The sequence below is a fragment of the Physcomitrium patens genome, chromosome 2 (assembly GCF_059467195.1).
Source record: "Physcomitrium patens ecotype Gransden chromosome 2, ASM5946719v1, whole genome shotgun sequence".
In the NCBI taxonomy this organism is placed as follows: domain Eukaryota; kingdom Viridiplantae; phylum Streptophyta; class Bryopsida; order Funariales; family Funariaceae; genus Physcomitrium; species Physcomitrium patens.
Window position 1 is genome coordinate 6,768,814 of NC_143411.1, and position 17,517 is coordinate 6,786,330.

Genomic DNA, 17,517 nt, shown 5'->3' on the forward strand with positions numbered 1-17,517 from the left:
TAAAGTGCAGGCGAGGGCCACAGCCTGTTTGAGGTCAGCACCTCACTGCCGGACTCCGCCCAGGTTTCGCACGCGGTTCACCGCGCTTTTCACCGACAGAAGCGCCGGTCGCAGCACGGGTGGAGCAGGTTAGCCAGCCGCACCCGGCCCAGCCCAGCCCTACTCCCACCACCAATCGGAACCCCACTAATGGGCAATGGGCGGCTGTCGCGACGGGGCTGTTGTTGTTGTGGAGCTCCTCTTGTGCTCCTCCTTCCTGCTCACGGCCTTCGTTACTCCTCTCTTCTTCTCCTGCTCTTCCTGCTTCCTTCCTCTTCGCTTAGGGTTATTCCATTACTTCATCGCAATGCGACGCTAATTTGCTTTCGTCGCGCGTTCGGTTCCTTCCCCCGAGTTATTGCTGACACGTTTTTTAAAGGAATTTTTGATGATCGTCATCGGCGACTGTGGGGATTGATTGATGGTTTTGGTTGGCCGTGTGGAGGGGTGCAGCTAGGTAGTAGCGCGGTGCCTGCGATGGGGTTTGCGTTCGGGAGTGCTTGTCACGGGATGGTTTCTACTCGGTGCCGGTGGTGGTGGTGGTAGAGCTTGAGGGAGGTTTTTTCAGAGGCGAGGAGGGGAGCGTTGTTGTAACGGATAGGTTGAGGATTGTCGAGGGTGGCGTGATCTTGGATTAGGAGAGTGAAATCGGGATAGGTTGCGGGAGGACCGAGGTGTAGGGATTTTTGTTTTTTGGGTAGTGTTTTTGTTTCTTCGGAACAGTTGATCGGTGTTTGGTGCCCTTGTGGCCTTCCAGCTGCAAGGACTCCGTACTTATTTATTTATTTACTTATTCTTGCTTCCCCTCCCCTTATGTTTTGTATTCATTTCATTTTCATTATCATTTATTTGAAATTTTAGAGGGGGGGGAGTTGGTGGTCTGTACACTTTTGTCATTTTTGTGTGGTATCGCGGAGGGGGACCTGGTGAGAGGCGGAGGGATTATGCGAGTGAGGGATAGTGAGTGAGATCGGTGGCAGAGAGAAATGGTGTCGCAGGTGGTGAAGACGGATCCGCATTGGCCTCCTTTGGAAGAGAGTATGGGACAGGAGAGGTATTCATTGAATTCGGATGTCGTGCCGTCGTCTTCCGTTCCCGGTTTTCATAACTTGTCGGCGCCCCAGCCTATGGATGGCTTGCAGAGTACCGCGCCCCCGCCGTTTCTGACGAAGACATATGACATGGTGGATGATCCTGCCACTGATCCCGTAGTCTCTTGGAGTACTGGTCACAACAGCTTCATAGTGTGGAACCCTCCTGATTTCGCTCAGGAGTTGTTGCCGAAGTATTTTAAGCACAACAACTTTTCCAGCTTCGTTCGGCAACTGAACACTTACGTAAGTTTCAAGCATTAATATCTGAGCCCAGCTATCAAAGTACTGGGAAGAATTAATGATACCCTGCTTGTTATTGTAAGGTCGGAGTGTTGCAAATCTCCTCTTCAATCTTGACGCGGCTGAATTCGTGGTATATAAGTAGTTTTATCATTTCTTACAAGCAAAGCATTTTACCTCCAAATCATTCAGCCCGAGGAGGCAATTTCGTAATTTAATCACGTGGACATCTCCACAATTGTGCGTGGAGTTGTTTGACAAGCTAATTCGTGTAGAATTGTTTTCCAACCTTACACACATATCTACGAGTTTGATTTGACCTTTTTGTAGTTATGGTTCAAAAGAAATTGGCAAGTTCGTGACTTCTTGACGCAAATTTGGATGAATTTTGTTCAGGGATTCCGTAAGGTTGATCCGGATCGTTGGGAGTTTGCTAACGAGGGTTTCTTGCGTGGAAGACGAGATCTTTTGAGGACTATTCATCGGCGCAAACCAGCGACGCACTCTCAGCAATCAGCGCAACAGCAACAGCAGCACCAGCAAACCGACCAGGGTTCTGTGGGACCCTGTGTAGAAGTTGGGAAATTTGGGCTTGAAGGTGAAATTGAAAGGCTGAAGAGGGACAAAAACGTGTTGATGATGGAACTGGTGCGATTACGGCAACAGCAGCAGAATACAGAGCGAGATTTGCAGGTACTTGAATTTTCCGCACAGTTTTCTTTTTGCATATGTTATTTGGCATGCGTCTGTTTTGGTGGATCTTTTCAAGCGGATGTGGAGATGAGTTTGGACAAGTTTCTGTTGCCTCACTGGATGTGCAGATGCTGCGTAGCCGTGAGAAAGTCCAGTTCAGCAATAAAATGTGGCATCAATTCCCATTTCATCGGCGCAAGGATTGCTTAAAGTGATAGTTTCTGTCACTGTTTGGTCTAAATTGTTTAAGCATATCCTTGTAAGTTGGGGTTTATAAAGTTCATGTTAGTGAGAGAAAGCTGTGACAACGTCGACCCCGTCGACCGTATGGGAAAGGAATTTGGCAAACTTATAACTGGGATTTAGATCTTCCAGCGGATCGCTTAGTCTCGTTTTCCTTTTTGATAGTTGTTCCTAATCACAACCTCGAATTTCTTAATAGAGATGTAATCGCACTGCGAGAGTCATGTTCTCGGAGCTTATCTCTCAAAATTTTACGAGTAGGTCTGTATATGTGTTAACGAAACGGATGCTCTTTTACTAGGATCATCAACCGTAAAGGATCTCCGGTGTGATGGTGATTCTAGTTTTGTGCTTAGTAAAATATTAATACTCGGTTCTCAACAAGCAGATTGGCAGACTTGTTCGTAAATGCTTGCTGAAGACTGCAAGTCGTTTGTGCAGGCAATGGGTCAACGGCTGCTTACAACAGAGAATCGGCAGCAACATATGATGTCTTTTCTTGCCAAAGCTATGCAGAATCCAAGCTTTTTGGCTCAACTTATGCAACAATCAGAGAATAAGAGACTTGCTGCAACCGTTCGGAAGAAACGGCGTCTTCCTAAACAGGATTCTAGTGCAGATGATTCAGTTAGCTCAGATTCCCCAGCTGATAATCAAATTGTGGCTTTCCATTCTAATGGAAATGCAGATGCTAATGGAGCTCGGGCTATGATTATGCAGTTTTTCAACTCAACAGATGCTGCATCCGCACCTAGTCTTGATAGTGGTCCCCTTGAAGCCTTGTTTAGGGATCTAGGCTCCGCCCCTTCTGGTCCTGACGCACTGAATCGACAATCTGGCGTCACGCTCACTGAAATGAATATATCCGGCCTTGGTGATGCTTTACCTGGACCGGCTGTCATGGATGCTTCAACTGAAGTTCCTGACCTGCCAATGCCCCAACATCTGACAAGTCGAATTCCAAGACTAGAAGGTTTGTACTTGTTCCACCGTTTAGGAAGGTTGCATCTGCGGAAGAGCTTTATTTGATTATTGTCTTTTACGAGAATTGTCCATTTTGTCGTGTAATTGACACCCAACGGTTCCTTTTTGTACGAATTGGTGTTGAGATGATGATTTTAACCGTCAATTCTTTTGCTATAATTGAGGCATCGAGTCTTCTGGATAATTAAAAATCCTTTGAAGTTTATTTAATGTCTGAGTATGTTTGGTTTAGGGGCTTATATAATGCCATACAGGAATCAGAATATACCAAACATCTAATAGGTCTATTAGTGAACTTTGTGAGACATAATGTGGAATGTCCGTATGGATTAGGACTTACTTGTTCATGGGAACTAGTTCTTATTTTCTAAAGCAATTTTTTCATCTTGGACCAGGTGCCCTAAGTATGAACAAAGGGAGTATTCACTCTGGTGCAGAAATCAAGCCCGAGGATATCACTGGAGAGTCCATGGAATTTGCCTCAGAAGGAGGCAGAACTTCATTAGAGGGAGATGAAGTGATATCGAACCTCGGCAGCCCAGCCGTATCAGCTGCTAACGATATATTTTGGGAGCAATTCTTGAGTGAGACTCCATCAGGAGTAGATCACGAACTAGATGGTGATTTAGATTTAGGTCCTCATGACAAAGAGGCTGATGGAGATGAGATTGTGGGGGATTCAGTTGAAATTTTAGCTGGTGACGAACATGGTGGGGAAGTGAAAAATTGGTGGAGTAAGAAGCCTAGTGTCGAGCAGTTGTCTGTTCAAATGGGACAGCTAGCACCTGGGTAGGGACTAAGGGTTGTTTCAGGGCAAACATCTTAATGTATGAAGCATGGGTAAATAGAGGCGTTTCTTGTTGGCTCAATATTCGCTAAGGCACTGCATACTGGACATTGCTACGACCATTATTGTAGGTAATTTAAGATGGTCTGATCATGCATCCAAGTGTACATTCACGCTGAAGTTTCTGGTATAGTTCGTAGTGGGAGATGGTGGGTGTTCTCCAGGGGAGATCAGAACTACCTGGATTTGTATCAAGTAGAGCCCAAGCTGTAATCGATCATTTTGCACTCAGCTGAGTGTGTATGTCCAGATCTCCTCTTGCTTTTAAGCGCTACAGAACCCAAAACACGTAACTGTTTTGTCTCAGGGATCTGACATCACTACATTCTCGTTTTAATGCTTAAAAAACTGCCTTATGGGAAACGAATATCGAGTATTTTATTCAATTGCAAATCATGGAAAAGTGGATGGGGTTTTCCAAATAAAATGTACGAAACTAGTTATTGCATCACAAAGAATTTAGTGTTTGTGTCACCAAGAAAATCAGTATTTGGGCACAAGAGTGCCGAGGGTGGAAAATAGACCGGAACATTATAATCGTCCAATGATGTGGTTATGTAGAGAGTAAAATGACCACTTGAAGTGACTTTGTGACTTTGTAAAGACACAAATGTACTAGAGGGGATGATTAACATTTCATAATGTTTTTATTGACCATCTTATAATGATAAAAGTTTGTTAAACATACTTTATTATGTTTTTGGTATGTCTTGTTGGTCTTTGCTTGTGGGTTTCACAACATTGTTGTAGCCAATTTTCTTATATAGTAGTTTTGTCCATCTATTTTTAATCTTGAGTAGTTCTAAGCTCATTCATTAGATAGGTTTTGTTGGTCAGACAGTTTATATTGCAAAATTATTTCACATTAATTCTGGTGTGTTGTATAACTATTTTTTGCTTGTTAGATTGTGTTACATAAGTAATTTTGGAAATAATTTATTGAAATTAGAACTCATTATGGTAGAACTTGAAGATTAAATATATTTAATTATTGTTTAGAGTCTAACTCTTTATTAATCAATCTGTTTAAGTAAGTAAGGCGAGCATTTATTTGCAATATGTGATTTAATAAAGAAAGTATTATATTTTGATTTACTTTGATTGATGCGACATTCAATGACAAAAAAGTAAAAGAAAGTGTGAAGCATTATAAATGTTTCAACAATAAAATAAAATAAAAATAAAATAAATTCTACTACAATTTAAACTTGAGTCCTTAACTTTCTTATAATGTTTAAATAATTTAAATTACTCATGTTAATTTATACTTTAATTTCGTAGTAGTAGTAATATATATATATATATATATATATATATATATTTATATATTCATGAAAAAAATCAAAAATAAAAATGGTAATAATAATTTTTATTTATATTTTTTTAATTAATTAATATTAAGCAACATGCTTAAATGAGTGTATTTGTGTATTTTGTTAAGTACATAAAATACATCTATTTATCTATTAAAATCTACAAATTTATTTTGAATAAATAAAAATTAATTTTGAATAAATAAAAATTAATTTTGAATAAATAAAAATTAACTTAAATAAAATAAAAATTAATTTAAATAAATAAAATATAATTAATTCAAACTCCAAAAATATTTAAATGCAGAAAATTCATCCTTTCGTGTATACATCCGAATAGGGCTCAAATATCCAAACTGTATTCCTTCCCAATGCAATGGGGCACGACACAACCCGGCCATTTGGATGAGAGAAACCCAAACAGAACCCCTCATCCTTCATTCGTCAACAGAACACTACATCCATACATTCATCCAAACGCATCCATGAGCGCACATCATCCATCCATGGTGACGATGAAGGAGAACGGGGGCTAAAACCCTAATCTAAGGGCGGAAACGACAGAGAGCTCAAAGCAGGGCCAGGCCTGTCTCTGAAGCCCTCTTTGGAAGAGTAATCACACCCTTCTCTCTCTCTGTGTCGTGTTGAGTTGTGTTGCGCCGCTGCTGCTGCAGACCCTTTTGTTCCGCAGCCGCGCCCAGTCCGTCGCCATGGTGACCCCTCTCGTCAAGCGCGATGTCATCAAGAAGCGCGTCAAGAAGTTCAAGCGCATGCAGTCTGACCGCAAGATTTGCGTCAAGGTACAGTCTCTACACTCTCACTTTGGGTCCTCTGGGTCCTCGGGAATCTCCATGGTTTGTTCGTAGTGGTTGGCAATTTACCCATTCGGGTTCCTCTTGTGTTTATTCTTCGTGGATTCCTGCAGTTCCTGTGAAGGGTTCATGAGAGCACCATGCTGTTTTAGGGTTTTTTTTTGTGTCTGCAGTGCGTGTGTTCTGCTGTTTCGATGCTCCGTGCTGTGTTGTTTTTGGGTGGCTGTTTGTTTAATATGCATGTGAAGAGACCCAGCTCCAGTTGTCCTTTCATCACGTGCTTTATTCCTCTCGCTGTTTGTGAATATGGTGACTTGGAGGTGGATTCAGTCTCCATGGATTGAGTTCTGATTTTGTCGGTCGATGTGTGTTTGTTTTTCTTTTCAGACGAACTGGAGGAGGCCGAAGGGAATTGACTCTAGGGTGCGTCGTAAGTTCAAGGGAACTACTTTGATGCCCAACATTGGTTACGGATCCAACAAGAAGACGAGACATGTGCTGCCCAGCGGTTTCGTTAAGTTTTTGGTTCACAATGTGAAGGACGTCGAGTTGTTGTTGATGCACAACAGGTGAGTGGCTTGCCGAAACTCCCCGTTTTATCTTACCCGCTGTAGGAATTATGTGTTGATACACATTTTGGATATTGTTAAAAAGATGTAGTCACTTAATGATTTGATGTGTATGTGTGTGTTAACACACTGAATTGTAAGCTGATTGGAAGGTAAACAGGAAGATGGTACATGTAGTCAGAGTCGATGAGGTACCCTGGGAATCTCTGTGAACACCCGTCTATAGTCATTGCCCATAGAACTAAGTAGGATTCTTAGATTGCGGTGAGATTCAGTAAGTGTTTCAAATACCAGAGGTTATTGGTTACATTTCAGATTTTATGTCGTCTTTCAGTGGCGCACACATTAGATATGTATCGATGGTTAAATTTGTGAAAATGGTTTACATGTCAATGCAGGAAGTACAGCGCTGAAATCGCACACAACGTCTCCACCTTGAAAAGGAAGGCGATTGTGGAGCGCGCAGCACAGTTGAACATTGCGTTGACCAACGGAAGTGCCCGTCTTCGCAGCCAGGAGGACGAATAGATGTGATAGTTTTCCTCTCGAAACTCTCTTTTTCTATTTTGTCCGAGTTGATGTATTTCACTAATACTACATCAATGACGATCCGATATCCTGGGAACCCCTGCGGAATGATTTGTATCTTTTGCGATGTTTTTGATTATTTGATTTGCGACTGTTATTGAGTGGGTCCAGTCTAAATTTATTTCGAGTTGGTTGTAGTTAACGAGTTCAGAGAACAGTCATTGCCATGACATGGTTATGCACCAATTAATGATAAAATACAACCTTACAATAACTTTGATATTGAGGGTAGCTATGTTCATCAATGTACCTCCTTAGTTCTATTCATTTTCTCATCCCATATTCCAATACTTGGGAAGTGCCATACGAGTGAAGGGTTCTGTTGAAAATTGCGAAACCGTTCTACTAAATGGAACTTTTGGGCTCTTTATATCAAAGTTCTGCGTATTTGGAACCCTGTAATTGCAGAATAAGAGGAGTAAAAATTCTAAAGCTTTATTCCCTTGTGCTATTGCGAACCTTCGATCTCCATATTGGTACATCAAAATATCCCCAACCCAATATTGAAACTGTCATCTTGAAACTTACCTGGCAAACTGACGTCATTGGATCACCTTGATAAGGCGACCACGATGTGCAAAATCTGCCCCACAAGAAATATTTGCAGTCTTCACGATAATGTATGCATGGACACCAATCTATCACAGTTTCCAATCTTTGCGCAACTACAACTTTCTTGAATACCCTGAGTAGTTAGTCGAGATGCTTTTGGAAGAATTCTATCTGGAAGCCTTAATCTGCATGTATTCTGAGACCTTTCTAGATGGATCATCGTGCGTGTAACCATAAATAAAGTCAATTAACATTTTCAGAGCGAGATGGTAGAAATGGAACAAGGTTGAAATTATTCTCTATTTTGGGAACTTTTTCAAAATAGTCTTGGTGCTGTTCGACTCAAAAGTTGTATTAAGCATTCTAAGATTTTCGATATCTCTGAATATTATTGCACCCAAACGCAACAATCCCATCTTTGAAAAAGTGTGTTATATAAATTCTTAATTAACCCCTTTATCAAGGTATTGTTTTTATCAGAATTGTTGATATTTTTGAAAGAATATTTTTAATCAAAAATACATTTACCAACGTATGTACAATGGCGTCTTTTCTTGGGACATTGAGTAAAAAACAAAAAATAATTTTTTAAAAAATGGAAATGAATACTGAATAGAACTGATATTGCACATCAAACACAATGCACCCATGATAATAAAATTTATTAAATGTTGTTTCTTAATGTGTAGAATATTTTTAGTTATTAATTATCTAAATCTAACATCTTTATGAAAACATTGGCTAGCAATATTTACTCAAGGTCTGTGGTAGAAAATATGATAATGAATTCCACATAATAATTACTTAGCATATTTAATATTGCAATCAACCACATGTATGTCCTCACAGATGTATAATCCACTTCATCACTGATATACTTTGGATGACAGAAACATTTAATACTAATGCCATCAGTTCTGACGCACAATTAAAGGTCCAAGATTTTCTTCAAATCAAACATCATATCTTGAAAGTACTATTAAAACCATAAAAATATAAAAATAATAAGTACAATTTTCTTCAAAAATGAAATGTTAATTTTTGCACTCAATATGGCATATATTACAAGCCATATTTTGTACTTTGTATAATGGATCTTATATGTTTCTTCAATTGTCATTAAAATTTTCCATTTATAAACATTATTAATTTAATTTAGCATTAAGAAGCGTTTTAATAGCTTTTTGTTCTTCTGTCTCAAGTGCTTCTTTGATATGCTTCTTTTGGTTCACGATAGTAATGAAGTTGGTTCAATGTACTCAAAATTCCTCTCACAAAAATAATAAAACTCTTGCATCATTTATTTTGACTTTTCTTCATTTGGTGCAATACAATGTTTGTAGTAGTTATTTGAGTCAATAATAATAAATAAATAAATAAACAATGAACTTGGTATAAAAAATGATCATTATATATATATATATATATATATAGAAAAATGATAAAAGCAACCCAAATTTTTACTAAATCAACCCACATGTTTAAACCATTATTGTATCCTTTCAACCCCATCTATGTTCCCAACGGTCCCTATGTTCCCAATTGTTGCCCCTATTTCGACGATCCTAGTCCCTTGCCCCTGTCCTTAGCAATGGATGGAAATGGGGAACAACTAGGAATAGGGATGGGGGTTGCAAGGATGCAATGATGGTTAAGATAAATAAATTGCTTTAATAAAAATTTGGGTCGCTTTATCATTCCTCTATATATATGGACTTGTTAAAGCCACACCCCCATTTTGTTAAAACTACAACACTAAACCATGTGATGATTAATTTAGTCCAATGTCACTCCACCCCCACACTCCATCATCTTCATCCTCCATCACTTCATAGGGCATAAATGTGATGTTGAGGCGGAGCTTGGATGTACCAGTTTTGAGAATCACCTCAGCCCCGCAGAAGCACCTCGATCGATTAACTTTCTTCTTGATTATTCTCGCTTCACCTGATGCGATTCAGTTCTTATTTAATTATTTCCACGGACTGCACTTCAATGTCACAATGACCATGTCGCCTGCAAATTTATGTTTTTTGTTTTCTAGTTTTTAAACTTTGTTCGTTCTGGACTTGTTTTGCAAATGTATGAATCTAATTGTTCTGCTTTGGATCTCTTGCAGGAAGTGCCTGAGAACAAGCACAGGGTGTCTCGACTGAGAGGTATCGTCATTTCACGCCACAATGCATGAACCACTCCTGCTGTTACACAAGACACGGTTGCCCACCACTGGTTTGCACGGGTACTCAGACTAGCCTGCAAAAAAGACAATTCACGCTTTGATGAAATCAGGCTCACATACATTTAAGGCATGGTTCTTTAAGAATATTTCCAACTCAGAGGTGCAGTCAAGAAAGCGTCGCCAGTCAGCTCCCATACGATCAATTTAACACATACCAGCACCACTTAGTTTGGGGAGTGTCATAAGAAGAAAACAGGCTCAATTGTGCAAGAATGCAGGGTCATAAAGTAGAGGGGAGACTTCAAGAAATATATTCAGAAGACTAAGTTTATCGCAAATATTGGCTGGTGAGCACATTTTGATGCTTGTCGACCAGTACTATTCAGCCGTTAACTGCAGCATCGCGGTCTCAAGTATTGACAGTGAAGATTTCAACAACAACAATACGAATAATAATAATCGCAATCGCAAACCTAGATGATTCGTGACTGCTTCATTAAGCGCCAACCTGAATCTGCAGAAGTAATATCGCGCATCATCTCTTCAACATGAAGCTTGGTATGACCATATGGATTCGGAACAAATAGACGGGAACAAATAAACCCGGATTGACGCTACAGAGATTGTATGTGTTTCTCACCTTCGCAGGCATTATGTGTACTCATAACGGGTACACACGGTTTATTGATTAGTTCCTGGAGCTTCTTTCGTCCTGTTTAGCTTCTTCGGATTCAGAATTTTCAAAAGTAGCTAATTGGAAGATTCTCAACTATTACCGGAACCAATTAATCGCGAGGATCTTCTTAATCTGTATACCAACTTTCAACTCGCTCTTTCGATGCAGTTCTGTATTGGCACAATCAAAGACAACTTTCTTGGACTTATTGGTGATCCTAGAGGTGCAACCTGAGGACTCTTCATAGGTTTCTCATGAACAAAATTATTGCTTGAATAGCCTCCTTTTAAAAATGGTTTAGATGTAGATTTATTGGACACGAGCTTAAGACACTTTTTGGACAGAAGCATCCGCTTGAAGGCCCTAGGGAAAGATGAAACACCGTTATGAAACCTGTGAAGCATGAGAGATACTCTAACCTGAGCGACATCGTAATGTTGTCATTCCAACCATGGTTAAGCGTTTATAGCTTGATATCCTCGGTAGAAATTTTTACTTTCCACGACACCGCACTGGGCATCAAAGCCTGTGATTGACTGTAATGCCCAAGCCCGAATTCCTCTGTGCAATAAAACTGAAGTCAAAACTAGGCTGAGGTACTGCGTGTATTTGTACCCCACCAAGTAATGCGCATTCACCAAAATATGTTCCAGGAGAAGGTAAAAATCTTGTCTTGCCCTTCTTTCAACAAAGTATGATTCCTTCATGCCTCAAACTATGCATTACCGCAGATATTCTCCTCTCTTTTTCTCTCGCTCGGAGCGCGATCATAAGGAACCTCATACTGCAAAATGACATACAAAATAGCCTCGAACGCCCGCGGTAGACAACACTCTAACAACCTTAGACTGCACCAATTCGTCAAACACTTCCACAACAGCAAGCAGATTGGCCGATCCCGAGGGAAGAGGCGACCTCTCACTCGCAAGCCAAACGAGCAAGGATGAATTGGCCTGATCGGCAGGGCTGCCCTCCACATTCTTGGGCAGTGCTTTGGGCACAGAATTGATTCCTCAGGCACAAAGGACGGGCTGCCCTTTGCACTGATGAAGGATGATGATGGAGTGTGGGGGTGGAGTGAAATTGGACTAAATTAATCATCACTTGGTTTAGTGGGGTGGTTTTAACAATGGCTTTAACAAGTCTCTCTCTCTCTCTCTCTCTCTCTCTCTCTCTCTATATATATATATATATAATATAACATGATTCTGGGTCAGAAGCATAACTAATTACGGATATAAAGCATTCAAATCAATGATCATATGGATATTTTCCACACTAGAACTGTCATCAAATTTCCATAGATGTAGAATTAAACAGCACACTGAAAGAGGTTTACGAGTTAAGTCCGCTCACTGGCGTGACGTTCAGAATTTCTCAATTGGTGGAATAACGATTGCATACAATTACGATCAAAACATTTGAACTGCATAGAATTCTACCTCAACTAGAACCAGTACTGAGCAAGCCTTAGAACCTCTTAGCTATGCAGCTTAATAAGAATTGGTGTGCTAAATTCCAGTGTCTCAAGAGCGCATTCCGAGCTTCAGAGCTGAAATGAATCATCAATGCTAAGCGGAGGATTTAACTGTTGTGGTGCTGCACCAGGATAGCATCAGACCATGGATACTCTACGCAAGCATGGGAGGAAAGGGTTGAGCATGCACAGGTAGGAGAGGGTCGTATGAAAGTTCCCAATTTTTGCGAAGCCGCCGTGTGGTTGTTCCTCTCTTCTCCCTGGGGTTTCCGAAAGAGCCCTTAAATCGCTTCCCACGCTTGGTCTTCTTATCTCCTCTCCCACAGACGACTGCGTCTAAGCCATCCTCTGAGCTCGCCATAACCTGCGACCCTGATTCAGGTCCAACCAACCTTGGAGCAAGACCGCTTGTATCCATAACGGACTGTGAAAAAGAGGAATGTAAACGCCACCAAACTGGTACAAATTCCAGCTGTGGTGTACGAGTTAAGGACTTCCCAAGCTGAAGGAGGCGACCCCACGCCATAGCAGCGCGTCTTGCAAACAACAATTTCGCAACCCTAGAAGCTAAATCTGCACACAAAAACGATCAGCTCATGAAGTAAAAAAACAAAAAAAAACAAAAAAACAAAAAAAAAAACAAAACAAAACAAAACAAAACAAAAAAACGTTTGAAATCACCCTGAAAGAACCCAACACTACAGAAGAACGATCACCAAAATCCTGATCGACAATGTTCACAGAGAACACAGAATTTTCCCAAACCCTACAGAACGCAAGCAGAAAACCTACAAACATTCGACGTCTCCCTAAAACCCTAATTAAAAAATATGCGGTATGTAGCAAGAAAAAGCCGAATCTGCAGAAGAAAAAACAAGACCTGTAACCAGAAAACGAGCCTTCTTGAAGATCCCTGAAACCCCAAAAGAAGTTGTGAAGGGTTAGCAACAAATCTCTGCATTCAAACGCGAAGAGATTAATTGAAATCCCGAAGTCCGCACCGCAGCGTGAATGAATACAAGCGACACAAAGTGAAGCGGACCAGAATCCGAAACCTGCAGTGTGAAAGGAAGAGTCCGCGAACTTGCTATCGTCGGTCTAGTGTGACCGTCTAACTGGTGGTAGCCGGTTCTCATCTAGTCTGAAGTGTCGTGGACCCGAATTTTTAGTCCCCACGTTTAGTTTTTTTATGCACCTCTTGAGCCCAATGGTAGTGGTGAAGTGTTTTTTTTAATTACTTATTTTTATGATATTAAATAAAAAAAATTATGTTGTGTTGGGAGGAGAAATTGGAGAAGATACATTTTTTGGGGAATATGTGCACTAGAATGATACTGTAAGTAATTTGACAAAACCAAAAGGTCATCAAATTAGGAGTTGTGAATATAATTTTGAGAATTTCTCAAAAACTCTAGATAATTATTCTTTCTTGATATCAAGTGTGACAAAAGAGCAGCTTCAAATGCCTCTTGTTATGAAAGGAGCTAAACAAATTGCATTTAGAGGGGGTGATTAAATTTGCTTTTATAGTAAAATAAAAGCAACCAATATTGCAAAAATATTGTCAAAGGAAAATGATATGTTGTTACTTTTGCTAATATAGATTGATATAGGTTGTTGCTATTTCATTTTTGAGATGTTTAGATATCATTGCATCAATAATACACAATCCAAATAGATAATTTTAAGAAAATATGTATTTATTTGTCTTCTTAGAACATTATTTATAATATAAACTTTTTGAAAATATATTTCATTTCTTCCCTTTAATAATCATAAAATTCCTTTGAATTACAATAGAAATATAATGTCCATCACTTTTTGTTATGTTTTTTATTTTTTATTTTATTTTTGTAACATTATGCCAAAAAAATAATCTATAGAAACAATTCTAAGTTCTACAAACAATTTTTAAATGTATAAATATATATATATATATATATATATATATATATATACTTAAAAAAATCAACCAATTTTTTTGTACAAAATAAAAAAACGAAATAGAGTATATAATTATAAAAAAATAAAACACGATATAAAATTCTTACAAACTCATTGTAGATCTAAAATAGAATCTTTTTCATCATCTTTAATCTAATAATGCTTTGAAGACATTCAAAAAAATATATTTAATTTTTTTAAAAGATTGATAGACCATATTAGCGTTAAATATCTAATGACATATACCTATATAATTATCTTGAGGATATAAATATATGTATATTCTTTGATATGTAACATATAAGAAAAAATAAATAAGACGAGTTGAGAATAACTTAAGAAAAGTCTTCTTATGTTTGAATTCTCAACGTAAAGATTTCTTACATTAACAAAATTTCTAAAAATATATTAAAATATTAATTTTAAAAACTAAGATTAAATTATAATAGCATAATATGTATTCATACTACTTGCTAGAGCCTTATAATTTACATTTAAAATCATATATTTATAATAACTTATTTTAATAAAAAAATTGTATAAAAAAACCTAGTATTTTAAAAGAATGCATCAATATTTTAAATAAGAAATACATATTTCTAAAATTTTAAATTTTATTTTTTTATATTTATTTGACAACTAATAGTAAGAAAAAAATATATAATTCGCCTTCAAAAGCCATTTTTTTTTCTAATTTTTCATTTACTTAAATGCTTATATTCCATTTCTTATGGTGATCTTACAAAATTCAATTAAAGATGTACTACATCCAAAATTATAAATATCAAGGGCCTTTTGATCCAAAATAATGTATTTTCTAAAAACTAAATAATTACAATGAGTAACAATCTTTGTTTTAAACTCCTATTCATTAAGAATTAAGTTCAATACTACAAAAGAATGTGTTGTACATATTGTACTGAGTTCATTGTTATGTTTTAGAAGTTATACAATAAATTGAAATAAATGATTAGTTAATATTATTTAACTATCTATTGGTACATATTAGATTTTTAATTTACAAATAAGAGAATTTTTAAAAATTCATTTAAAAAATACCTATGTTTACTATTTTAAAAGTATACAAATTGTTAATATGATAAGGTGTAGATTATTTGACCTATTTTGTTTAATTAGATGTCAACCTAAACATTTTCAACTGATGCAACTATCTCTTTCATGTAAAATCTTATATTTGAAGAAATTATTCATATATTGGTCAAAGTGAACACCTTCTATGTATAATTCATTTTAATTTGAAATATAGGCAAATGTTTGTAGATTTGACAAAACTGTAATGAAAAAACTGTATGCAATACAAATTTGCTAGAGCAGTTTTTAAACTATAATATTTGAATTATTAAGAAAGAATTTACAGGAGAACAAAAAAGGAATTAAATTAAATAAACTATGGTTGATCATGCAAGTAGTAGAACTTACACAAACAAATGTCTTTGAATATTTTAAAAAATAATAATATTTTACTATTTATCTATATGCAAAAAAATATAGTATTAAATATAATCTGATAAAAATAATAAAAATTTATAAAAAAATATAATCTAAAATATGAATAATAAAATATGAATAGTAGCATATTGATAACAAGGGACTTCCAAGTAGCATTGAAACTAATAAATTTTATTTACAAGTTTAATTATTTCTTAAAACATATTACAAACAACAATTGGTATAATTTCTCAAAATTTGGAATGATTATTTATTTAGATATTCATAATGTATGTATGTATATTTAGATACATACAAACATACTGTTGTAATAAAATTTAAATCATTAGCTTATTCTAAAAGATACTCTATTCTATTTGAAAACTATATCTGGATTTTTAAATATACTGCACTGTATTAGTTTTTTGTATTTCACCTAAATATTTCATAATACAAAAAATACAAGCAACTTAAGCTCTTAAATTAACATAAGATTCAAAATTATTTTTACTTTATTTATTGCATTTCAAGTGTTTTGATGCATCAAATTTTAAATTACAGTGACAAAAATATTTGAAATATGTTACTTAATTTATTTTAAAAAATTTTATGTATGTTTCTTTTTGTATTAGAATATTGGGACATAAGTCTTAGAATATATGTGATTTCTAGACTCTTGTAAGAATAGATCTTGAATTTGAAGAACCTTATATATTGGAAAGTTCAATGACAACTAGAACTCAAGACATGATTTATATATAGTTTTTGCTTGTGCTGCTCATCACTATTAAATAATGTAGTGAATCAACATGAGAATTGTCTAGAAGGGTTCAAAAATTATTATGTAAGTTTTTATATTCAAGTCTTTTATACTTTGCATTAAGAAAACACTAGTATTACAAATAATTTATACTTATACAGTGGAGTTATTTAATTTGTTAACATATTGGTTGCTTGGTGCAAAATAATACATACTTACAACTTCTTTTTTCTAACAAAAAAAATAATTAAACAAGTTACAGCTTGTAAGTATTACTACATGACTCTAAAGGTTTTCTAAAAACATAATCAATAAATTATACAAACATATGACATTTATTCTACCTGGTCAAGGGTCTTCAAATTTATTTTGCAACAGACTTAGCAAATGCAATATACACTTTATATGTATATGCAACATCACACTATAACCCTTCTGCAAAACATTCTTGTATAAAGCACTCAAGAATAGAATACAATTTGTATAAAAAAAATGGTGAATTTTTAATACAATAGATTAAAATAGATAAAATATATGTTATAAAGTTATGCATTAATACTTTTTTTAAGCTGTCTACAAATTTGACATGATTTATCTTGTTTCTTTTCTTTTCTTTTCTTATATAGTTTAAACATCACTTTAATATTTTCCATACACAAACAAACATCATATTCACAAAATAATCCGTCTGCATTGCAATCCCTACCACAAAATCAAATTCTATCATGTATTTTGTAGAACTCTTTTTTGGTTGCTAAAAACAATTCAAAAATTGGAAACACAACTTTAGTTATAGATTGCAAAGTTGTATATCAATTCACCAAAAAAAAAAAAAACAAAACAAAACAAAACAAAACAATTTAAATTAACACAAAAAAAAATATTTTTTTAAAATGTGCTTTGAACATGCATTACATTAACAAAATGATCTATTTTCCACATAGTGTTTAAAAATGCACTGAATCACATTAATAATCAACTTTTTTTTTTCAATATTATATAATTTTTTTCCTAATTAGTTTTGCAATCCATTACACTTGTACACCAAATCAACTCTC

The 17,517-nt window shown here is 36.3% G+C and overlaps 3 protein-coding genes across 3 annotated transcripts; 2 read left to right on the plus strand and 1 right to left on the minus strand.

Annotated features, from left to right (window-relative positions):
• Window positions 1–202: 202 nt before the first annotated feature.
• On the plus strand, window positions 203–4,162 carry LOC112278867 (heat stress transcription factor A-1b). Its single transcript, XM_024512728.3, has 4 exons — window positions 203–1,376; window positions 1,770–2,066; window positions 2,751–3,282; window positions 3,689–4,162. The coding sequence occupies exons 1-4, from the start codon at window positions 1,026–1,028 to the stop codon at window positions 4,084–4,086; spliced, it is 1,578 nt and encodes a 525-aa protein (XP_024368496.1). The 5' UTR covers window positions 203–1,025; the 3' UTR covers window positions 4,087–4,162.
• A 1,903-nt stretch (window positions 4,163–6,065) lies between these two features.
• On the plus strand, window positions 6,066–7,459 carry LOC112293398 (large ribosomal subunit protein eL32z). Its single transcript, XM_024542730.3, has 3 exons — window positions 6,066–6,253; window positions 6,653–6,834; window positions 7,233–7,459. Exons 1-3 carry the CDS (start codon window positions 6,164–6,166, stop codon window positions 7,360–7,362), a joined length of 402 nt encoding a protein of 133 aa, XP_024398498.1. The 5' UTR covers window positions 6,066–6,163; the 3' UTR covers window positions 7,363–7,459.
• Window positions 7,460–12,163: 4,704 nt separating this feature from the next.
• Window positions 12,164–13,280, minus strand: LOC112295605 (uncharacterized). The gene is made up of 2 exons (XM_024547408.3): window positions 13,187–13,280; window positions 12,164–12,879 (listed from the first exon to the last, which is right to left on the minus strand). Exon 2 carries the CDS (start codon window positions 12,830–12,832, stop codon window positions 12,461–12,463), a length of 372 nt encoding a protein of 123 aa, XP_024403176.1. The 5' UTR covers window positions 12,833–12,879; window positions 13,187–13,280; the 3' UTR covers window positions 12,164–12,460.
• Window positions 13,281–17,517: the final 4,237 nt, after the last annotated feature.